The sequence below is a fragment of the Nerophis ophidion genome, linkage group LG15 (genome assembly GCF_033978795.1).
Source record: "Nerophis ophidion isolate RoL-2023_Sa linkage group LG15, RoL_Noph_v1.0, whole genome shotgun sequence".
Classification (NCBI taxonomy): domain Eukaryota; kingdom Metazoa; phylum Chordata; class Actinopteri; order Syngnathiformes; family Syngnathidae; genus Nerophis; species Nerophis ophidion.
The window spans coordinates 28,732,907-28,759,101 of NC_084625.1; the positions used below are offsets into that span (position 1 = coordinate 28,732,907).

A 26,195-nucleotide genomic window follows, 5' to 3' on the forward strand; every position below is an offset into this window, starting at 1 on the left:
TTCAACATTTATTGAGCTGTTTCACAAGGCTGTGCTGTGAAGTTATTGTGTTTTCTTACACTTTTGTGTCTTATTTGCATTCACTGTACTGTACTGTATTATTAGTAGAATTTGCATGCAGTTGCAATTCGAAGATGTCACAGTTGATTGCATTAGCGTACAGACTAGTCTCTGCCATTAAGTTGAATTCGGCAGTCTTCTTTTTTGTTGAGTCCTATAAAGTGTTTGCACTGTAAGCATTGTATTTATTATACACCTGTCATTTGATATTGATGTGCGTCTTTGTTGTAGTTATCATTACCAAAATTGGATGTGTTGTTAACCCTGTCATATCTCTAATGTTAATTTTGTCTATAACAAATCCTTTTTTTCCCTCCTGTCCAGCTATTTAAATAAATCATATAGTTGATGTAGATGTCCATACCGGCTGTACAGATTTACTTCACAAAAGAGAAATGCGGGTTACATCTATTGTTGCCTTATTTGTATTTCCATCCATTTTCTACCGCTTATTCCCTTTCGGGGTCGCGGCTTATTTGTATTTGACTTTATTAAATGGGTTTATATTACAAACCCCGTTTCCATATGAGTTGGGAAATTGTGTTAGATGTAAATATAAACGGAATACAATGATTTGCAAATCCTTTTCAACCCAAATTCTGTTGAATGCACTACAAAGACAAGATATTAGACGTTCAAACTCATAAACTTTTTTTTTTTTTGCAAACAATAATTAACATAGAATTTAATGGCTGCCAAACGTGCCAAAGTAGTTGGGAAAGGGCATGTTCACCACTGTGTTACATCACCTTTTCTTATAGCAACACTCAATAAACGTTTGGGAACTGAGAAAACTCATTGTTGAAGTTTTGAAAGTGGAATTCTTTCCCATTCTTGTTTTATGTGGAGCTTCAGTTGTTCAACAGTCTGGGGTCTCCGCTGTCGTATTTTACGCTTCATAATGCGCCACATATTTCGATGAGAGACAGGTCTGGACTGCAGGCAGGCCAGGAAAGTAACCACACTCTTTTTTTTACAAAGCCACGCTGTTGTAACACGTGCTTGGCATTGTCTTGCTGAAATAAGCAGTGGCGTCCACGAAAAAGATGGCGCTTAGATGGCAGCATATGTTGTTCCAAAACCTGTATGTACCTTTCACCATTAATGGTGCCTTCACAGATGTGTAAGTTACCCATGCTTTGGGCACTAATGCACCCCCATACCATCACAGATTCTGGCTTTTGAACTTTGCGTCGATAACAGTCTGGATGGTTCTCTTCCCCTTTGGTCCGGATGACACAATGTCGAATATTTCCAAAAACAATTTGAAATGTGAACTCGTCAGACCACAGAACACTTTTCCACTTTGCATTAGTCCATCTTAGATGATCTCGGGCCCAGAGAAGCCGGCGGCATTTCTAGATGTTGTTGATAAATGGCTTTTGTTTTGCATAGTAGAGCTTTAACTTGCACTTACAGATGTAGCGACACACTTTAGTGTCAGTGGTTTTCTGAAATGTTCCTGAGCCCATGTGGTGATATCCTTAAGAGATTGATGTCGGTTTTTGATACGGTGCCGTCTGAGGGATCGAAGGTCATGGTCATTCAATGTTGGTTTCCGGCCATGCTGCTTGTGTGGAGTGATTTCTCCAGATTCTCTGAACTTTTTGATGATTTAATGGACCGTAGATGTTGAAATCCCTAAATTTCTTGCAGTTGCCCTCCAAGAAACGTTGTTCTTAAACTGTTTGACTATTTGCTCACGCAGTTGTGGACAAAGGGGTGTACCTCGCCCCATCCTTTCTTGTGAAAGACTAAGCAATTTTTGGGAAGCTGTTTTTATACCCAATCATGGCACCCACCTGTTCCCAATTAGCCTGCACACCTGTGGGATGTTCCAAATAAGTGTTTGACAAGCATTCCTCAACTTTATCAGTATTTATTGCCACCTTTCCCAACTTCTTTGTCACGTGTTGCTGGCATCAAATTCTAAAGTTAATGATTATCTGCAAAAAAAAAATTAAATGTTTATCAGTTTGAACATCAAATATGTTGTCTTTGTAGCATATTCACCTGAATATGGGTTGAAAATTATTTGCAAATCATTGTATTCCGTTTATATTTACATCTAACACAATTTCACAACTCATATGAAAACGAGTTTTGTACAATAGTTAACATTATTGACTAAATGAGGCCCCGTTTACACTGCACACCAAATATATTCAAATGTAACTTAAGTCTAAATGCAATGTAACCTGAATAAGATTTTTTTTCGTCAGCTTTGGTCAAGCTTCGTCATTCGCATGTGTCGGGGAAGACACAGTCACCATCAGAAGTGAATATTTCATCAATATATCCAGTTTCGGTAAGCAAGGACTATTTAGGACGGACACATTTTCGGTGCATCAATTGTCAATAGTTCACAAATAATAGGCAATAGTTAATATATAAATATATATTTAGATTTTGAAGAAATAGCAATTGTTGAAAAACCGGAATTGGCGCTGTGGCGCATTTGGTTACATGTGTGTTAAAAAATAAAGCTCCTGTAGATTCACGCTGATGTCGATGTCTCCTCTACTTAACAGCCATAAAAAGATTGATTGTTTACAAACTTAGTTCGGAGAGGAAGTGACGCCAGAATGTCCACGCCCACACAGGAAGTGACGTCGGAAAGAACGTGCCACAGCCAGCTTCGTAATAACTTGTTTCCACTCTGAGGTAAACACAAGATGGATGGAGGCGAGTCATCCAGACATGCCCGTGTTTCCCCTTCCTCTACATGTACAGACACTTGTAGAAATCACACATAAATACCTAAAGAGAACGTGATTGCAGCTATTTCAGATACAACACTTCTCAGGAGGCAAGAGAACTTTCCAATGCCCAGATCAGCTGTGATTGTACATACATATATTTGTCGAAGGAGAGACAACGAGAACGCGGGCTCCTGTGGATGTGATAAAAAAAGGTAGCGTGTGCTTTGTATTACTTGGCCTTCGAGGGAAGACTACGGAAAACGGCAAATGTTTATGGACTGGCAAAGCAGACTGTATCAGTTATTGTCTGCCATGTAATTTAGTTTAGTCTTTATTTGAAGGGACAATGAACAGAAACATTAATCTCAAATACAGACATGTTCTGTACCAGATTATAGTCAAATAGCTCATTTCCATCTGCAGTCCCTAGCTACCTAAATTAAAGGGATACAAACATCATGCAATGAAATTATGACAATAAAATAATACCATAGCATGTAATCAAATTAAGAAAAGTCTTAAAATGCCCTTTAATGGACACATACTTAATATAAAATACAACCACACATCATTTACATCATCACACAAATACAATACATGCTCTTGTCATCATTTGTAAAAAACAACCATGATTTTAACATACACATCTGACAATTTAAAACTAAAATGTTTGCATGGATAAATATAATACACATTAAGTAAATCTGTCTAAAATAGTGCCCACCTTAGTGACCGTGTGAGCATCTTTGATTGCTATAAAGCCACTTTTTAACTTCTATTGTGAATGAAGAGTGATCTGTTAGACTTTTCAAGTTTGTTGTGAGGTCGTTCCATTCCTTTATGGCTTAATATGAAAAGGCTGATTGTGCAATAGATGTTTTTCATCTGGGTACGCTACACTGCCCCCTGGTGGAGGCTTGCGTGTTTCTAGTTGACACAGCAGATGTAAACTGGACAAAATGCTTAAAGGGGAACATTATCACCAGACCTACGTAAGCGTCAATATATACCTTGATGGTGCAGGAAAAAGACCATCTATTTTTTAACCGATTTCCGAACTCTAAATGGGTGAATTTTGGCGAATTAAACGCCTTTCTGTTTATCGCGCTGGAGGCGATGATGTCAGAATGTGACGTCGCCGAGGTAACACACCCGCCATTTTCATTTTCAACACATTACAAACACCGGGTCTCAGCTCTGTTATTTTCCGTTTTTTCGACAATTTTTTGGAACTTTGGAGACATCATGCCTCGACGTTGTGTTGTCGGAGGGTGTAACAACACTAACAAGGAGGGATTCAAGTTGCACCACTGGCCCGAAGATGCGAAAGTGTCTGCCGCTAGACCCCCATTGAATGTGCTGGAGTGTCTCCACATTTTACCGGCGATGCTAAGGCAGACATGGCACAGAGATGTATGGATAACCTGCAGATGCATTTGCAACGATAGTCAACGAAATCACAAAGGTGAGTTTTGTTGATGTTGACTGCCAGCTAATCGATGCTAACATGCTACGCTAATCGATGCTAACATGCTATTTACCGGCGGTGCTAAAGCAGACATGGTACAGAGATGTATGGATAACCTGTAGATGCATTTGCAACTATATTACGTTTCCTTCCACCCACATTTAATGCGAAACAAACACTTACCAATCGACGGATTTAAGTTGCTCCAGTGTCAAAAGATGCGAAAGTCCTGATCGTTTGGTCCGCACATTTTACTAACGCAGCTATTCGGCCATGCTATGGCTATGAATAGCGTCAATAGCTATTCGCTCAATAGCTTCAGTTTCTTCTTCAATACTTTCATACTCCAACCATCTGTTTCAATACATGCCTAACCTGTTGAATCGCTTAATTCGCTGAAATCTCAGTTTGAATCCGAGCTAATGTCGCTATATCTTGCTGTGGTATTCCCATTGTTTGTTTACATTGGCAGCACTGTATGACGTCTCAGGGAAATGGATAGTGTCTTCGCAGAGAGCGAAAATAAGGCATTTTAAAGCTTTATTTAGGGATATTCCGAGACCGGTTAAATTTTTAAAAAAACTTCAAAAAATACAACAAGCCACTGGGAACCAATTTTTATTGTTTTTAACCCTTTTGAAATTGTGACAATGTTCCCCTTTAAGTGGCGCTGGGGCAGTGTTATTTAGGATTCGTATTGATGCTAGTCTCTGTATGTCGCGTACTCAACGTCTAGGTCAGTGGTTCTTAACCTTGTTGAAGGTTCCGAACCCCACCAGTTTCATATGCGCATTCACCGAACCCTTCTTTGGTGAAAAATTAAATGTTTTCTTTTCAAATTCAAGTTGTATGTTTTTGGTAACACTTTAGTATAGGGGAACATATTGTAAGTAACAAAGACTTCATTTAGAGTTATTTGGACACTAGGGGAACATATTCTAAGCAATATAATATGTTAGTTACTTGGTTAAGGTTAGGGTCAGGGTCAGAGGGTTAGGGTTATAATAAGGCCATGCTGAATAAGGCAATGGCTAGATAAGAACCAATATGTTACTAATTTGCATGTTAATAAGCAACTAATTAATGGTGAATATGTTCCCCATACTAAAGTGCTATCATATTTTTTTTACTTGTGCACAAAATCAACCGTGCATGAACATCATCACCTTGTTCAAACAACAAAACTAAGACAGTGCATAAACTCACAACAAATTACACACCTGCAAATCCGTCAGCTGTTGCCATATCTGTAATATGCCAACAGGGAGAAGTTTGTATTTACACAAAGAGTCGGGTGTGTTTTGATCTCCGCTGAACCCCTGAGGTCAACTCACCGAACCCCTAGGGTTTGTTCGAACCCTGGTTAAGAACCACTGGTCCATGTCCAGAGTATATAAAGTCACCAAAAACGAATGGACAATGAAGGTGAAGGCAAAAGAGTGAGGAGTGTCCTGACCAGATATCTAGATCCCTAGATTGATTAATGTAAAATGTTCTTTATCACATTGTATACTTTCACATGTTTATTAAAGATTTGATTAATATTTCATGGCTCAGGTGTGATTCACTACAATAGGGCCCTATAGCACACTGGATTCCTGTTAAATGAAATACCACAACACTGGATATTGTTCAGATAAGTTACATTTCATTTATAACTTGCACACAAAGCAACACTGGAGGTGACTATGACGTGGGCATTTTCTGCGCATGTGTATTAAGTCGCGTTGTGTTGGTGGATGGAGGAAGGGAGGGGGTCTTAAACGAAAATTGTGTGTGTGTGTGGACACGGATAAGGTTAGGTGGGATTTACTCTGGATAACCTAGAAGGACCAACAGAAATGAATGCATACTTGTAAATGAGACTCAGAAGTGAAAGAAAACAAGATACTGTATAACAACTGGACAGCAGATTGTTTATCATGGCATGTTAAATAGAAAAAATAGAATTTATTATTAAGCAAATTATTATTATTTTAATACATGATCCCACACAAAAGTACCGTATTTTTCAGAGTATGAGTTGCACCTGCCGAAAAGGCATGATAAAAAAGGAAAAAAACATATATAAGTCGGATTGGAGTATAAGTCGCATTTTTGGGGGAAATTTATTTGATAAAACCCAACACCAAGAATAGACATTTGAAAGGCAAATTAAAATAAATAAAGAATAGTGAACAACAGGCTGAAGAAGTGTATGTTATATGACGCATAAATAACCAACTGAGAAGGTGCCTGGTATGCTAACGTAACTTATCATTGTAAGAGTCATTCAAATAACTATAACATATAGATCATGCTAAATGTTTACCAAACAATCTGTCACTCCAAATCAATAAATCCTATGACATTTTATACGGTTAGTCTCTTACGTGAATGAGCTAATTAATATTATTTGATATTTTACAGTAATGTGTTAATAATTTCACACATAAGTCACTCCTGAGTATAAGTCCCACCCCCGGCCAAACTAGGAAAAAAACTGCGACTTATAGTCCGAAAAATACGATTCCGGAAATTGGTACCGTGGAGAACCGATGGTATTCATCCCTGCGCCTCCTCATTGAGGCGATGTATGTAAATGCCAATGGTTGATATGAAGCCGCGTCAGCGCACGGGCCATGTAATCGTCTTATATTTATTTTTTACACACACTCATAATGAAAAAAAACAAACTTTTATATTTCACTAATCGCTGTCAGTGATAAAGACAAGTAATTTGATTCATACAGTGAATGCATAGCTGCCATGCAAATAACATGACATATCCGTTGCCGTATATACGTACTGTATGGCGTGTGTGTGTGTGTGTGTGTGTTTGGGGGTTTAATGAAATGAAATAAATTAGGAATCAAAAAAAGGACGGGGAGAAACGCTATAGAAGAAGCTTTCATTCACTGATCTTTTTCCTTTTTTCCATCTCCTTCAATGTTATTATATTCGCTCAATCAAATTCCTCTCATGCCTACATCCATATGAACTCTTTTGCTGCTCTCTCTCGCCTGCTCGCAATTATGAGCGAAAGACAAAGAAAAGCGATTCATCTTCCTGTCGCGGCCTCTTAATGATATCATTAAAATGACTGACAGCTTTGAATAGCGCCGCAAACTTACCCCAGTCAAAACAAATCTGATCCGTTTTGGAAACATAGCCTGCTGCTTCATTAAGGAAAAAGGATGGGGGTGGGGGGCACGGGCGGGAGGTGTTGTGTACAACAGGGTGTGGAAGCGATGGTTGGGTGATATGGGGGGGGTGTTAATGAGGGAGACCTTAGGGGGTCATATTGGGGCTACGGTGAGTTGTGCTGCAGGCAGGTGCCCCCCTTGTACGCCTTTACACACTCCTCTCTCACTTCCATCTGTGCCGCGTTCACTCTCGTCGCCTTAATGAACATAATAAATATACCCCCCCCAACCGCCATTGATGAATGCTGTTCGACAGGCAACGAGGGTGGCGGGTAAAAGAGGATGGGCCCTTGATTGGAGCGCAATCATCGTTAAAGGCCCAGCGTGAATCATCCATTCAATTGGGGAAGCGGCACGACGCGCACACACAGGTGGCAGAGCCCCACAGGGGTGTTTCATTCGCAACATGACACTCCTGCTGTTGTTGTCATCAGCGCCATTGTGGGGCGGAGATGCTGTGTATAAGAGTGACACATGGTGGGCAGTGCACTAGTGGGTGTAATTGTGTGTTTCCAGAAAAAAATGAAAATCTGGGTGAGTTAAGATCTAAAATAATTGATCCGTACGACGATTTTTGTCGTGTGGTACAAGCTGAATGATACCTAGAAAAGCAGTGGTGTGCCGTCATGGCCAGCAAGGCCTTCTCTGCTGGCCTACCATAACCAGAAAGATCATGATCCATCGATTTTCTACCGCTTATTCCCTTTGGGGTCGCCGGTGCCTATCTCAGCTACAATCGGGCGGACAAGTCGCCACCTCATCGCAGGGCCAACACAGATAGACAGACAACATTCACACTCACATTCACACACTAGGGACCATTTAGTGTTGCCAATCAACCTATCCCCAGGTGCATGTCTTTGGAGGTGGGAGGAAGCCGGAGTACCCGGAGGGAACCCACGCATTCATGGGGAGAACATGCAAACTCCACACAAAAAGATCCCGAGCCTGGCATTGAACCCAGGACTTCAGGACCTTCGTATTGTGAGGCAGACGCACTAACCCCTCTGCCACCGTGAAGCCCAAGATAATGATCATTATTAAATATAAAAGTAATGTACATTCCCTAAATATCTCAGTGTTCATATTCTCTTCATGTCATGTTATACTCCTTCCAGCACTGTTTTTTTTAGTTTATAGAGTTTTCATCCAATCAGAATTCAGATAGCTTATGTCGCCATGCTGTACCAAATCTGCCCGAGGCCTTCAGATTCAGCAATGCGGGCGTCCGTGCACTGTAAGCCAACGGGGACATACAGTTGATAGACAGTTGTGAAAGCCAATTAGATCACGAGTTGTTGTCAGTAAGGCCTTCTACATGGCCTAAGGCAGATATATAGTGATGTGATGAGGTAAGATTAAGTAAAGAAGTTAAACAATGTACTGATATGATCCAGTTTAAGAGGTTGTTCAAATGAATAGTGCTTACAAAGTACAAAGAAGAAGAATTATGAAAAACACCTTCAACCTCATTGAAAATGTAACATTCTTCATCTCAGTATGTTTATCATGACTGACTTAATCATCTATTACAAAAACTGTTGTATTAATCATTCACAGATGTCATTGTGCTACAAAAAGGAGTCAGTAAATGAATGTGTGTATTTGTAAACGCTCTGCAGTGGGAAAGGGGCAGGATTAAATAAGCTTTGATTCTTCCTACTATTTTTCCGACATGATGTACAGTGAAATGCTAGGAAATTGTGTGATGTATTCTGCTGTAACTGTGTTAAACTAAAGAATGAAAGAAAGAAAGAAAGGTAACATAAGAACTACATTACCCAGCATGCCACAGTAGTGAAGAGTGTGCGCAGTAGCCGCATTTAGCCATGCCGGCAGCGGGATGTTATTGATGAGCACCTTGTGGGGTAAACTTTAAGATGTCAGCCAACATGCCTCGTTTGCATCTTTTACAATAAGACAAGACAACACATGTATTTGCAAAGCCATTTTCAAGAGGGATATTTATAGAGTAACTTCATCTTGTGAGACCATGTCGGCCAACCCCTGAAGCAAGCTCAGCTGTCGATGAAATATGAGTTCAGATATTATATTTCTTTATTTTTTCACATTTAATATGTTTTTTGCAATTTTAATTTTGACGGTACCACATTAGATATGTTTTAATTGCTGATGCGGGTTTAATGATTTATAAATACGCCAGAAAATAACTCGTTATGTACAATGTTGAAGTGATTCAATGGCCAGTAGTGCGTAAAAGGTGTTCCTGTATGGTATTTCTCCAGCAATGAATATGTGGTGACATAACTGATGGTATTTTGAGAGGGAATATTTGAAGTCGGACATCACTAAAGGCCTAGGTGGGAAACGCAAGCCCGACAATGCTAAAAAGTTGGAGCTACTGCTATGTGCTGAGTGGCTAACAGGAAATCATCACTCACTTGTGATTAGGGATGGGTACCTTTTAACATTTCAATCAAGACAGACCTATTACTCATTACCACAGAATCGATACTGCTGCTCAAAGGTAACCATTTTCTGTTTGTGTTCATGTGTTAATAAAGTTAGTTTATTTAGTAATAAAATCAAATGTTATTTTTTTTTTAATGATTGTTAGTAGGGATGTAACAGTATTGTGGATACAAGGGTATTGTGGTTTTTAAAATCTTCACAATAATGCCGTGACATGTGACTACATCAAACTTAGTGAGTGTAGTTTTGTAAATAAACAAAATCTCCCGGAATCCTCTGCACAATATGAAGTGCCGCAAAGGGAAGCAAAAGAGGAAGCTGGAAGTGAAGTGTGTTCCACTTTGTATAAGAGGAAATGTTTATTTTCAAAATCTGTCCATACATTTTTGAGTTATGTTGATGACAAAAAGACGAACAATTCCCGGCAAAAACATAACCTATGTGGTGGAGGTAAGAAAGCGCACCAAGACAAAAAAGACTAGGTTTACGGTGCACCGTGCCGAGGTAAAGCACCTGTTGCACACCAAAGCTACCTGTACTTGATAAGCTACCATCACCCGGAAAAGATGACACAAGCGAAGCAAAACGTCAATTTTTGAGGTGTTTACATTATTAAAAGTTAAAATAAGTGTTAACCTTTCTGAGAAACTGCATTTTCTACCCTAATAAAAACATGTCCTCCTCCCAAAAAAAAAAATTGAGGGACAGTAAATGTTCCCGCACAATTCTTTGCACTTAACAATACTTGTTTGTAGCAATAGATATAATTAAAACATTTCGGCATTATGTTTGTGTTCAATTAGGGTAAGAGTGTTTATCCTAAACATTCCTTCCACTTCATTTTACACAATATACCCTTTTTAAAGTCTATTTATTGGACATTTACTACAAACCCCGTTTCCATATGAGTTGGGAAATTATGTTAGATGTACATACAAACGGAATACAATGATTTGCTAATCATTTTCAACCCATATTCAGTTGAATATGCTACAGAGACAACATATTTGATGTTCAAACTGATAAACATTTTTTTTTTTTTTTTGCAAATAATCATTAACTTTAGAATTTGATGCCAGCAACACGTGACAAAAAAGTTGGGAAAGGTGGCAATAAATACCGATAAAGTTGAGGAATGCTCATCAAACACTTATTTGGAACATCCCACAGGTGTGCAGGCTAATTGGGAACAGTTGTGTGCCATGATTGAGTATAAAAGCAGCTTTCATGAAAAGCTAAGTAATTCATGAACAAGGATGGGGTGAGAGGGTCACTACTTTGTAAGCAAATTGTCGAACAGTTTTATTTAGATTTAGATTTTAGATTTAGGTTTATTGGTCCCCGTTGGGAAAATTCATTTTCACTGCCGTATATTTAAACATATAGACATTACACATCACAAAACAAAAATAACAAAAAGACATCATACATGACGAACACATTTACAGGCTTTATCAGACGGGTCGGCCGGGCCTGCTGTTAAGGGCGGCTATAGCTGCAGGGATAAGGCTTTTATTGAGGCGGGCCCTCCGGAATTTGATGGTTCTGTACCTGCGCCCTGATGGCCCTTATAACCACATTTCTCAACGAGCTATTGCAAGGAATTTAGGGATTTTACCATCTACGGTACGTAAAATCATCAAAAAGTTGAGAGAATCTGGAGAAATCAATGCACGGACTTTTGATCCCTCAGGCGGTACTGCATCAAAAAACGGCATCAGTGTGTAAAGGATATCACCACATGGGCTCAGGAACACTTCATAAAACTACTGTCAGTAACTACATTTGGTCGCTACATCTGTAAGTGCAAAATAAAACTCTACTATGCAAAGCGAAAACCATTTATCAACAATATCCTGAAACGCCGCCGGCTTGGCTGGGAACGAGCTCATCTAAGCTGGACTGCTGCAAAGTGGAAAGGTGTTCTGTGGTCTGACGAGTCCACATTTCAAATTATATTTGGAAACAGAGGATGTGGTGTCCTCCAGAACAAAGAGGAAAATAACCATTCAGATTGTTATAGGCGCAAAGTTCAAAAGCCAGCATCTGTGATGGTATAGGGGTGTATTAGTGCCCAAGGCATGGGTAACTTACACATCTGTGAAGGCACCATTAATGCTGAAAGGTCCATACAGGTTTTGGAGCAACATATGTTGTCATCCAAGCAATGTTATCATGGAAGCCCCTGCTTATTTCAGCAAGACAAGTGTTACAACAGCGTGGCTTCGTAAAAAAAGAGTGTGGGTACTTTCCTGGCCCGCCTGCAGTCCAGACCTGTCTCCCATCGAAAATGTGTGGCGCATTATGAGGCGTAAAATACGACAGCGGAGACCCCGGACTGTTGAACGACTGAAGCTCTACATAAAACAAGAATGGGAAAGAATTCCACTTTCAAAGCTTCAACAATTAGATTCCTCAGTTCCCAAACGTTTATTAAGTGTTTTTAAAAGAAATGGTAATGTAACACAGTGGTGAACATGCCCTTTCCCAACTACTTTGGCATGTGTAGTGGCCATGAAATTCTAAGTTATTTATTATTGGCAAAAAAAAAAAAAGTTTATGAGTTTGAACATCAAATATCTTGTCTTCGTAGTGCATTAAATTGAATATGGGTTGAAAAGGATTTGCAAATCATTGTATTCCGTTTATATTTACATCTAACACAATTTCCCAACTCATATGGAAACGGGGTCTGTACAATATATTGTACCTTGACCTGAATACCAGGGATCATATCGTACTGTGAGATTTTATATTGTCACATAGTGGTAAGCTCTTGTGTTTCTCAGCGAGAAGTCCTGGGTTTGATTAACGGGCTCGGGGTTGTTCTGTGTGGAGTTTGCATGTTTTTCCTGTGATAAAAAAGGTGGATGTGATAAAAAAGGTAACGTGTGCTTTGTATTACCAGTCACCTCGGGGTTTTCTCAGCTTGCTGCGAGGTTCGTTCTCCCAAAATACAGACGGCCCACTCCGGACAAGGCGTGCAGATAGCATACCTGCCAACCCTCCCAGATTTTTGGGAGACTCCCGAAATTCAGCGCCTCTCCCGAAAATCTCCCGAAAATCTCCCGAAACTCAGGCGGAGCTGGAGGCCACGCCCCCTCCAGCTCCATGCGGACCTGAGTGAGGACAGCCTGTTTTCAGGTCCGCTTTCCCACAATATAAACAGCGTGCCTGCTAAATGACGTTATTACTGTAGAATGATCGAGAGCGAGTTCTTGGTTTCTTATGTGGGTTTATTGTTAAGCGGTTTCATTAACGTCCTCCCAGCGCGGTAACAACACACAACAACAGCAGTCACGTTTTTGTCTACCGTAAAGCAGTTTGTCTGCCGTAAACAGTAATGTTGTGACACTTTTAAACAGGACAATACTGCCATCTACTGTACATGCATATGTGACAATAACATCTTTGGCGTTTAGTGAGTGCAGTGCACAACAGCGCACACAACAAGGAGACGAAGCAAAAGAACGTGGAAGATACAGCCGTGGCGACGCCGACGACGAGTAAGATGAAGAAATACGATTGTAAGTTCCAAGCCGCAGCTGCGATTGGACCTGGATAGCCTCTGGGAAGATGTAATGGACTACTAATTGCTTGGCAGTGAAGACCTTCCTCAGGAAACAAAGATTGACCGGTTTTGGGCCATGCTAGGGGGAGATGGACGATTCCAGGCTAGCACTTTTGTGCGTGCCACACAGTTTTGCATGGTCAAAGAGTGTGTACAGCATGGTTAGAAAAATAGTGACAGAGAGTAGAACAGTGGTTCTTAACCTTGTTGGAGGTACCGAACCCCACCGGTTTCATATGCGCATTCACCAAACCCTTTTTTAGTGAAAGATAAAATGTTATTTTGTTTTTCAAATTCAAGACAAAATTTTATGTTTTTTTTTTTTTACTGGTGCACAAAATGAAGCGTGCATGAACATCACCTTGTTTAAAGAACAAAACCAACACAGTGCATGAGCTCACGAAAAAACTACACACTTACAAATCAGTGTGGCTTCTGCTGTTGCCTTTTGAGGGACCTGTTTAGATATGTGTGGTTTCACCTTGGCAAGTGCCACTCTCAAGTCATTTTTACAGCAAAGTCTGTTTGGTTTTCTTCGTTTTCCATACAATACTATTACACAGCTCATGAAAAACAATATTTGTATGTTATTGTCATTGCAAGTGGGCCGAAACACTTGTATTAAAAAATAATCTCATGGAAATGACTAATTTCTTTTGATTATAATAATAAAACATTGAACTTGTCATTTAGTCAGGTTTGGGATAGTTGTGCTGCTGCTGTTGCCACAGTGTATGTGCACATCGGATGTTGCTCACATGTGCTCCACTGAATGCTTAATGAGTTTTTGAGTTTGCTAACGCATATGGAAAATTAGAGGGAACATTGTTTGGGGTATCCATAATACACCGATAGGGAAAAGTTTTCATTTATACGATGAGTCGGGTGTGTCTTGACCTCTGTGGCAGAGGCTCCGCCGAACCCCTGAGGAGGACTCACCGAACCCCTAGGGTTCGATCGAACCCAGGTTAAGAACCACTGGAATAGAACAAGGATGGACAATTGAACCCTAAACTCAACAATGAGTAGATGAGCGTTATGTGTGTGTAAATGTGTATATAAATGAACACTGAAATTCAAGTATTTATGTTATATATATATATATATATATAAAATATACATTCCGCCCGATTGTAGCTGAGATAGGCGCCAGCGACCCCCGCAACCCCGAAAGGGAATAGGAGGTAGAAAATGGATGGATGGATGGATATATATATATATATATATATATATATATATATATATATATATATATATATAAAATATACATTCCGCCCGATTGTAGCTGAGATAGGCGCCAGCGACCCCCGCAACCCCGAAAGGGAATAGGAGGTAGAAAATGGATGGATGGATGGATATATATATATATATATATATATATATATATATATATATATGAAATACTTGACTTGGTGATTTCTAGCTGTAAATATACTCCTCCCCTCTTAACCACGCCCCACCCCCAAACTCGGACGCCCAAAATCGGAGGTCTCAAGGTTGGCAAGTATGGCAGTTAAGAAAATTGTTTATTTCTCAAAAAATCAAAAGAGTACAAAAAACGGAAAACAAGCTGAAAGCATAACGTGCTGATCACACTTGGAGCTATCGCTGTCACTTAGCATAGTAATACTCAAATGGACAAGGCTACCACTTAACATTGGCTAGAAGACAATCAAAACTTACGAAGACAGGTTGCATGTAGCAAACAATGACGGCAGGCCGACTGACTGGCAAAGGCAAGCTTAAATAATGCTTCTGATTAGTGCTCGGGAAGCAGGTGAAGTGAAGTGAATTATATTTATATAGCACTTTTTCCCTAGACATTGCTCGGTTGGCAGAGCGGCCGTGCCAGCAACTTGAGGGTTGCAGGTTCGATCCCCGCTTCTGTCATCCTAGTCACTGCCGTTGTGTCCTTGGGCAAGACACTTTACCCACCTGCTCCCAGTGCCACCCACACTGGTTTAAATGTAAAAATTAGATATTGGGTTTCACTATGTAGAGCGCTTTGAGTCACTAGAGAAAAGCACTATATAAATATAATTCACTTCACAATTCACACTCTAGTGACTCAAAGCGCTTAACATAGTGAAACCCAATATCTAAGTTACATTTAAACCAGTGGGTAAAGTGGGGGCAGGTGGGTAAAGTGTCTTGCCAAAGACACAACGGCAGTGACTATGATAGCGGAAGCGGGGATCGAACCTGCAACCTTCAAGTTGCTGGCATGGCCGCTCTACCAACCGAGCTATACCGCCCCAGGTGAGCCGACAAACACTAATCAGAGACAGGTGGAAATAAAAAGTAACCATGGTAACTAACAAGGGTGCACAAAAACAGGAACCAAGGGAGTCTAAAACAGAACATAACAAAAACATAATCCGGACCACGGATCATGACATTACCTGGCTGTCGAGGGAAAACTAACTACGGAAAACGACTAATGCTTTTGGACTGGCAAAGCAGACTGTATCAGTTAATGTCAGCCATGTTTGTCGTGGACTCAACGTCTATGTCCAGAGTATATAAAGTCATCAAAAAGGAATGGACAATGAAGGTGAAGGCAAAAGAGTGAGGAGTGTCCTGACCAGATATCTGGATCCTTAGTTTGATTGATGTAAAATGTTCTTTCTCAGATTGTTTACATGTCTAATAAAGATTTGATTAATGTATGATGTCTCAGGTGTGATTCACTACAATAGGGCCCCACAGCACACTGGATTCCAGTAAATTGAAATACTACAACACTGGATATTATTTAGATAAGTTAAATTGTTAGAACTTGCAAACAAAGCAACACTGGAGGTGACTATGACGTGCACATTTTCCGCGCATGCGTACTAGGTCACATTGCGCCAACGGACAGAGGGCTGGAGTCTTAAACAACCACTGTGTGTGTGTGTGTGTGTGTGTGTGTGTGTGTGTGTGTGTGTGTGGACACGGATAAGGTTAGGTGGGATTTACCCTGGATAACCTTATCCAGCTTAGTGTAAACGGGGCCTAAATTGGCCTTACTGTGCCAATGTGAGTGTAAATGTTGTCTTTCTATCTGTGTTGGCCCTGCCATGAGGTGGCAACTTGTCAAGATGAGATAGGCTCCAGCACCCCACAAACCTGGAGGGACATGTGGTAGCAAATAGATGGTTGGGTTTTATTTCACAGTGAGGTGAAAATGATCAGCTCACAGCTATCACAGTGCTAGTCTTACAATATTAAAGTGTTAAACATGTCATTTTAATTTTCAAATCTGCCTAGTAATTTGTAGCGGTCTCACTAGATACTATTATGTAGTGCAGAGAGTAAAGGCATCTTCTTGTTGTTTTTATCTTATTGGTCAGTTAAGGGCAATGTGAGCTATGTGCAATGTGATTGGCTATGATTGGCAAAGGGGGTGGGAGTTATGGTCAAAAGGAAGTTTTTCTTACTTCGGCAGCACGTCGATCCAGTACGACTCCTTGCTGCCATGGCCTGTGCCTGAAGATGCCAAACAGCAACATTTGTCTGCCATCCATGCTGTCTTAGATTGTGATTACTTTTTATGATCATTCGTTGTAAGCCTGAAAAGTGGATCAAGCTAAGCTAACCACCTGGGCTTTTTTGTGATAAAATACTACACGGTCTAGCTCCAGCCTATTTTGCCGATTGTATTGTACCATATGTCCCGGCAAGAAATCTGCGTTCAAAGGACTCCGGCTTATTAGTGATTCCCAGAGCCCAAAAAAAGTCTGCGGGCTATAGAGCGTTTTCTGTTTGTGCTCCAGTAGTCTGGAATGCCCTCCCGGTAACAGTTAGAGATGCCACCTCAGTAGAAGCATTTACGTCTCATCTTAAAACTTATTTATATACTCTAGCCTTTAAATAGACCCCCTTTTTAGACCAGTTGATCTGCCGTTTCTTTTCTTTGTCTCCTATGTCCCCCCTCCCTTGTGGAGGGGGTCCAGTCCGGTGGCCATGGCTGTCCAAAATCGGGACCCAGGATGGACTGCTCGTCCAGAGTCGGGACCCAAGATGGAACGCTCTCCTGTGTATCAGTTGGGGACATCTCTGTGCTGTTGATCCGCCTCCGCGGTTTCCTGCTGGCTCCACTTTGAATGGGACTTTTGCTACTATATTGGATCCACTTTGGATTTGATCCTCACGGTTACGTTAGATCCACTATGGGTTGGACTTTCACAATATCATGTTAGATCCGCTCGACATCCATTGCGTTCGGTCCCCTGGGGGGCGGTCCTCTCCAAGGTTTCTCATAGTCACCATGGTCGATGTCCCACTGGGGTGAGTTTTTCCTTGCCCTTATGCGGGCGCGTCTTGCGAGAAGGACGCCCTGGGTCGGGCCACAGCCGTGGCCGGCGTGGAGGTGGACGCGCCCGTTGATGAGGTCGCCCGGGGCACGGCCACACCCGTAAAAAAAAGTGCATGCATGGCAGCTTTGTGTTTTTAGTATACATTTGCAACATTTTCTTGTCACATTACACCTGTTTACTCTTTAATTCCAATTTCGATGTTTTTTCTTGTAATAGTACTTTTAAAACCGGGCCGTTACAAAAAATAGCTGAGGGCCGCAAATGACCCCCAAGCCACACTTTGGAGACCACTGCTGTTAGGCACTACTGTATTTGATTGGTGTAAATTGGTTAGACATGATTACTCACGTTGTACCATCTTGCAGTGCACACAGGTCCTTCAGTTCTTCCTGCAAATGAATGCAAAATGATAGAGAAACAAAAGAAATGAAAACAATTCTGTCATCTCTGCCGCTCTGTTGTCTCACCTTGATGCGTCCCATCTCCCTCTCCCGCCCCTCCGCCACCTCTTTCAGTTGCTTCACCTCCGCCTTCAACGTGTCATTAGCCTCCTGAAGGTGCCTGACAAAGCAAAGGCAGATGCAGACAACCGGTTCAAGCAGGCAGTACACAGTCAGGCAGACAGACGCCATTATCATCAAAAGGCTTTTGTAAAGCACACAGAGACACACACATTCAAACATGCTCTGTGATAACACAATGCTAAGGTTCACAATGTCATTTAAAAGAACACACGCAGCTTTTCAATTTGTTCTTATGCAACTAACAAGCTCTTTGTTATTTAAAATTATTCTTTTTTTTTTTAACTAAAAACCCGGTGTGTATCTTTTTTTGTTATCAGCACAGAAATATACACCGCACATTTAGCAGTGCTTTGTGTGTTGCTGCAACACAACACACAGCCAAGGCTTAGTTACGCACACGACAGGGGGGCAGGGGCGGGGCTTGACAGAAGCTGACTAGACCGCTTTTATCTCTTAAAAGACAAATATGTCACGCCCTGTCTGTGCATATGGCAGAAGTGTGTGCGTGTGTATATGTGTGTGTGTGTGTGTGAGTGTGTTTGTGTGTGTGTGTGTGTGTGTGTGTGTGTGTGTGTGTGTGTGTGTGCCGTCATGATGTACATGTGACAGAAAGACTGTCAGGTACAAGTATGTCAAAACAGTCCACCTGAATCACTTCATCAAATGGACAAAGCTACATTTCAGCACACACACACTGGTGTTTTTATCCACATTAATGTCATTAATTCACATTAATTAAAGTCATTTCAACCAATCAAAGGTATGAAGAAAGTCATATCAGGAAAAGGGACAGAAACCCTCCGAGTTTTCACGACGTGGCAATTGCGTCAGTTAATGCAAAGTCAATCAACCCGCGCGTGATACGGTTCAAACACCTGCCGCCCCTCACTCTGCTGTGCGCTCGGGACACGCCCACAGGCGTTAATCTGCTGCCGCCACGCCTAATGCAGTCACTCTGCAATCAACACACCTGATGCTGATGAGTCTCTTGCCTTCATAAGACAGCGTGTCCTGCGTTTAAGTACCAGAACGTAGCTACTTGTCCCTGTACAGTAAGCCTTACATGTCTCTCGCCTCCTCGCTCAGGTGTGTCCTCGCTCTTTGTGTTTCCCCTCCATTGTGCTCATCATGTCTTGTCCTATGTCGTCATCCAGCACCCCTCCGTCGTCCCCTGGTTTCAAGCTGTGAGTCTTGTCTCCCTGGATCCCCTCTGGACTCTCTGCTGCCTTCCTGGATTTCAACCTCACGCCTGTCCCTGGACCTCCGAACCTGCTTTGCCCTTTCAGAACTTCCGCACCGAGCTCAACCCACAGCTTCAACACCACATACTTCATATATATATATATATACACAAACCATGTTTCCATATGAGTTGGGAAATTTTGTTGAATGTAAATATAAACAATGATTTGCAAATAATTTTCAACCAATATTCCGTTGAATATGCGACAAAGACAAGATATTTGATGTTCAAACTGATCAAGATTTTTATTTTTGCAAACAATCATTAACTTTCGAATTTGATGCCAGCAAGATGTGTCAAAGAAGTAGGGAAAGGTGGCAATAAATACTGATAAAGTTGAGGAATGCTCATCAAACACTTATTTGGAATATCCCACAGGTGTAAAGGCTAATTGGGTACAGGTGGGTGCCATGATTGGGTATAAAAACAGCTTCCCAAAAAATGATTAAGGATGGGGCGAAGTACACCCCTTTGTCCACAACTGAATGAGCAAATAGTTAAACAGTTTAAGAACAACGTTTCTCAAAGTGCAATTGCAAGAAATTTAGGGATTTCAACATCTACGGTCCATCAAATTTTCCAAATGTTCAGACAATCTGGAGAAATCACTCCATGTAAGCGGCATGGCTGGAAACCAGCGTTGAATGACCGTGACCTTCGATCCCTCAGACGGCACTATATCAAAAACTGACATCAATCTCTAAAGGATATCGCCACATGGGCTCAGGAACACTTCAGAAAACCACTGTCATTAAATACAGTTTGTCGCTACATCTGTAAGAGCAAGTTAAAGCTCTACTATGCAAAGCAAAAGCCATTTATCAACAACATCCAGAAACGCTGCCGGCTTCTCTGGGCCTGAGATCATCTAAGATGGACTGATGACAAGTGGAAAAGTGTTCTGTGGTCTGACGAGTCAATATTTCAAATTGTTTTTGAAAATATTCGACATTGTGTCATCCAGACCAAAGGGGAAGCGAACCATCCAGACTGGTATCGACGCAAAGTTCAAAAGCCAGAATCTGTGATGGTATGTGGGTGCATTAGTGCCCAAAGCATGGGTAACTTACACATCTGTGAAGGCACCATTAATGCTGAAAGGTACATACAGGTTTTGAAACAACATATGCTGCCATCTAAGCGCCATCTTTTTCATGGACACTCCTGCTTATTACAGTAAAACAATGCCAAGCCACATTCAGCACGTGTTACAACAGCGTGGCTTCGTAAAAAAAGAGAGCGGGTACTTTCCTGGCCCGGTTGCAGTCCAGACCTGTCTCCCATCGAAAATGTGTGGCGCATTATAAAGCGTAAAATACGACAGCGGAGACCCGGACTGTTGAACGACTAAAGCTCTACCTAAAACAAGAATGGAAAACAATTCCACTTTCAAAGCTTTAACAATTAGTGTCCTCAGTTCCCAAACGTTTATTGAGTGTTAAAATAAAAGGTGATGTAACACAGTGGTGAACATGCCCTTACCCAACTACTTTGGCACGTGTTGCGGCCATGAAATTCTAAGTTAATTATTATTTGCTAAAAAAAAAAAAAGTTTGAGTTTGAACATCAAATATTTTGTATTTGTAGTGGATTCAATTGAATATGGGTTGAAAAGGATTTACAAATCATTGTATTCCGTTTATATTTACATCTAACACAATTTCCCAACTCATATGGAAACAGGGGATATATATATATATATATATATATATATATATATATATATATATATATATATATATATATATATATATACATATGTATACATATATATATATTTAAATAAACACACTGCAAGCTAACAGCGTCCCTGCCTCCGTGCTGTCTCCTTCTCCCACTGTACCGCTACAACGGGATTACTAACTAATGTCTGCAACTTCTCCGCATATATCATTTTTACTAATAAAAATGGTCTCCGTCAACCGTCTAATTAAATCCAGTATTTCTGTATTGTGTGGACAAGGCAGGAAGCGTCTAAGGTTTGTGGGGTATAAAACGAGTAAAACCTCAATACGGTATTTGTTTTCAAATTTGGGTTGCGATCCTGTCTGTTTTTGAAGTCAAAGTTACATGGATCAATGAAAACATAGACAGCGAATACATCAAATCAGAAGTTGATTCAATCCTTTTAAAAAAAATAAGCTTCAAAACATTGCAACTTTTTTGAAAAAGCTGCCGCGAATTCAGGCATTTCATCCATACATCCATTTTCTACCGCTTATTCCCTTTTGGGGTCGCGGGGGGCGCTGGCGCCTATCTCAACTACAATCGGGCGGACGGCGGGGTACACCCTGGACAAGTCGCTACCTCATCGCAGGGCCAACACAGATAGACAGACAACATTCACACTCACATTCACACACTAGGGACCATTTAGTGTTGCCAATCAACCTATCCCCAGGTGCATATCTTTGGAAGTGGGAGGAAGGCGGAGTACCCGGAGGGAACCCACGCATTCACGGGGAGAACATGCAAACTCCACACAGAAAGATCCCGAGCCTGGATTTGAACCCAGGACTGCAGGAACTTCGTATTGTGAGGCAGACGCACTAACCCCTCTTCCACCGTGAAGCCGTGTGACTATCAGTGGTACTTTAACTTTAACTCGGCAAGAAAAAACTCATATCACATTTCTGAGCTACTTGATAGTTTACATTACTTTGAGCAATCACTTATCTTCAAATCAGAATCATTAGAGCTGTGTTGCATATGACGTCACATCTGTTTTTCTTCTTTGTGCCTTGAGCTTGAGTGTGGCATTAAAACAAGTGAGAGTGAGTGTAGAATTTGATCAGAAAATGTCGTATTGCTGTTTTGTTCTTTGGTGTTCCAGTCGTTCAAATAGAGAGCTAAGAAGGAGCTTTCAAAGAGTCCTGAAATAAGTGGTTCATATAGGTAATAAAGTCAGGGAAAAAACAAAAGTGCTTAGAAGGAAATGGCTCTTTAATATATCAATGTTATCATCTTGTGGAATACAATACGACCATGCTCGTGTCTGCAGTGATCACTTTGTAAAATGTTTGTTTGAACATTTGATTTGTTTAAGAAACTTTCTGTGATGCAATAGAGTTTATTCTCTACTATATTAGTAGTGTTAGAGGGCAGAACTAAATGTAAGGAAAGGACAAGAGATCATGTTAGTTTGTGTTCTTTTGTGGTTGCTATGCCTAAATATATCTAGGAAGACCTGCTTGTGCAAATAAACTAACGTCATGTAAGTCCTAGAAATAAATAGTGTTATTGTTGGTCCAATCCACCATATTTTTGTTGTCGATTTTCATAACAAAAACTACAAGCTTAAGTTGTTGTGCAGGAAAGACAAGTGCTTTATTCCACATATATGACCATATTACAGCGTCTTTGGTAATATTTGTTAGCAGCAAGAAAATATAATTAATAGGAATAATGAACTAGATGGCTCAAAAGTATATACTAAGTCTTGACATTGCAAGCAAACATTGCTGAACAACAGGGACATATGTAGCTAAATAATGAGAGAAGATATGAACTTCACACCATAAAAAAAACTGCAGACGTGAATTGTAGATGAGACTAATTTGTAGCAGGAAAACAACTTCAAACAAACATATCTTTTTTTCTCATTAGCGTCACAATCACAGCAGCACGGCACTCATTATGTCAATCAAATACGTTACTTAGCGATGCATGAATAAATCCAACATTGTCTTTCATGGATGAATGCCTAATTTGTGGACCACTCAGATTTTAAGACAAGTTGTGCTTTCAATCTTTTCTTCTTTTAAATACCGTGTGTTAAGTGAAGTGAGGCAGCAGTAACCTCTTGGTGATAAATGTTTAAATATTTTAAACAATATTTTTCCTCAAGAGTGTAAAAATCCACTCTAGCCCTTTTTAATATTTTTTTCATGATTGCTTGTTACGTAAGACTTGTTGCGAGCACAGTTATAGCATGCGGCGATAAACTCACGGGTATCGATGGCCATCAATGGCCACCAGAACCACTGGCGGATGAATGAGAAACTGTGCTGGAATCCCGGATGGCAGGAGAAGACGCTGGAATGCCCCCAGTCCAGGACTCTGGGGCATAGCTCTCAGGGCACAAAAAGCTTGTTGGGGGTCCCCCCTGGTACGGGATTGGCCTGCAGGGTGGCCCAAACCTGGTTCTCCACTTCCCAGGAGACCATGCCGATTATTCTGGCAGGAAGGAGGATGGGTTCCTCAGGGGCGGTGCAGGCGGGCTCCTCTGAGAACTGTCGGGACAGGGCATCAGCCTTGGTATTGCGGGAGCACGGCCTGAAAGAGAGGAGGTAGTCAAACGACAAAAGAATTGGGACCCTCGGGCCTGTCGGTCGTTGAGCCTTCTGGCTAACCGGACATGCAGGAGGTTGCGGTGGTCCGTAAAGACCTAAAACTGGTGCTTGGTCCCCTTGAGCTAATGTCTTCACTTCGCCAAAGCGTTGTGGACTGACAGTAATTCCCTGTTATCGGCATCATAGCTCTGTTCAGCGGGGGGGATAAGCTTCTGGAGAAATAAGCACATGGGTGGACGCTGTTGTCCAGCTTGGAGCGCTGGGAAAGGACCATCCCAATTCCAGAGTCGGAGGCGTCCACCTCCAAAATGAATGGGCAATCAGGATCTGGGTGAACTAGGATAGGTGCAGAGACAAATCTCCTCTTGAGGTTCTGGAATGCCATCCCGGCTTCTCGGGTCCACTGAAAAGGAATGTTGGTAGAGGGGAATCCAGCGAATTCCAGGAAGCGCAGTAGCGCCGTCCGGGTTGAGGCCTGGGGCCACTGCACCACCGCCACCACCTTCTTGGGGTCAGCCTTGATATGACCCTTCTCAATAACAAAACCCGGGAAGTTAACTGACTGTGTGTGAAAGTCACATTTTTCGGCTTTCACGAAGAGGCGGTGTTCCAGTAGTTGTTGAAGGACAAGGCGGAAGTGTCGGTGATGCTACTGCAGGGACTTAGAAAAGATAAGGATATCGTCACGGTAAACAACGAAATAGTCGATCATGTCCTGAGTATGTCCTTTAAGAGGGCTTGGAAAACGGCAGGTACGTTGGTCAGTCCGAACGGCATGACCCGGTACTCTAAGTGGCCAGGTGGGTATTAAACGCCGTTTTCCACTCGTCACCCTCCCTGATGCGTACCAGATGGTACACGTTGCGTAAGTCCATATTGGTGAAGATGGTGGAAGGGGCAAGAGGCTCGAAGGAGGAACTCAGGAGGGGTAGTGGGTATTTGTACTTTATGGTGATGCTGCCACCGGAGACTTGGATGGGGTGATGATGCCGTAGGCGAGAGACTCGGAGATGTCGTCCCTCATGGCTTGCTTCTCAGGGAGGGACAGATCATACAAGTGGCTGGGTGGAAGGACAGTGTTGAGGGGCAGGTCGACCGCAGAGTCGTAGGGTCTGTGGGACGGTAGGGACAAAGCTTGTTCCTTGCTAAACACAGCTGCCAGGTCATGGTAAGTCTCAGGGACTAGGGAGAGATCTGAAGGAGGTGAGTCTGGTTTGTGTCTGCAGGGAGAAGCCAGTGCCAATTTGAGGCAGTGTGCGTAGCAGGGGGTGCTCCATGCCAGGATCTTGCTAGTTGCCACGGAAATGTGGGGGTCAAGTTGACACAGCCAAGACCGGCCGAGGAAGAGAGGGGCTACTGGGGCGTCCAGTACCCAGAGGCTGATGGTTTCAGTGTGGTTGCCGGAGAGAGTCAATGATAGGGGAATTGTGCGGTGCTTGATGGGACCCAAAGGATGTCCGTCTTGGGCTTGGGCGGAGATGAAATCGTTGAAGGGTACTAAGGGATTTCCCGCTTGCCAGGCATAGTCCAGGTTTATTAAACTCTCATCGGCCCCAGAGTCCATGTAGGCCCCCACAGACAATGTCCTAGCGTTCCATGTCAAGATTGCGGGAAAAAGGATTCCAGAGTTTCTCTTCTTCTGTATCGCGGGGATGGTAGTATGGCTCACCAGGATCCCTTTGACTGGTGAGCCAGATCTTTTGGCCATGAGGGGTAGTTGCTGATGATGTGGTCCGCGAGGGGGCAGTAGAGGCAGATGCGTTGTTGAAATCTTCTCTCCAGATTCTCGAAAGATAATCAAGATCTGCCTATTTGCAAAGGTTCCGTGGTGGTGGCAGGAAACAAAGTTGTGGTGTATGTCTGTCTCGTGGGGTGTCAGCCGGTAGGTCAGGGGAGGGTTGCCGACGCAGAGTTAGCGGAAGTAAGCTCTCTCTCTGCTTCATGTTCCACAAGTCTTTGCTCGAAGAGCAGGGCTAGCTCGATGAGCTGGCGGCAGGAGGTCGGTCTATCCTGCAGCAAGCCGTCCTTGATGGTCTCACTCAGGCCTCTCCAGTAGGCGCTCTGGAGTGCCTTGTCACCCCATTCGGTCTCTGCTGCCAGTGTGCGGAACTCCAGTGTGTAAGTGGCCACAGAGCGGGAGCCCTGTCAGAGGGTGTGAAGTCTGGAAGTGGCGTCCCCTCTGTCGGGAGGGTGATTGAAGACAGCCTGGAACTCCATTCGGAAGGCGGCATAATCGGAGCTCAACCCCAAAGTCTTGCTAAGGGCTGCCATGGCCCACCTTAATGCAGGTCCCGTGAGTAGGGAAAACACAAATGCTATCTTAGCCCTATCGGTTGCATAACAAGAAGTTTGGTGTTGAAAAATAAACTCACACTGTACAAGGAAACCACGGCAAAGTTCAAAATCCCGGAGTTGA

At 42.1% G+C, this 26,195-nt stretch overlaps 1 protein-coding gene across 1 annotated transcript in view; it reads right to left on the minus strand.

Moving 5' to 3' along the window:
* Positions 1-26,195, minus strand: part of LOC133569917 (plectin-like) — a 200,321-nt gene that overhangs the window by 31,551 nt on the left and 142,575 nt on the right. The window contains exons 13-14 of the mRNA XM_061922506.1: positions 18,188-18,281; positions 18,069-18,109 (exon numbers count right to left, since the gene is read on the minus strand). Coding sequence (XP_061778490.1) covers positions 18,069-18,109; positions 18,188-18,281 — 135 coding nt within the window. The remainder of the gene's footprint in view (positions 1-18,068; positions 18,110-18,187; positions 18,282-26,195) is intronic.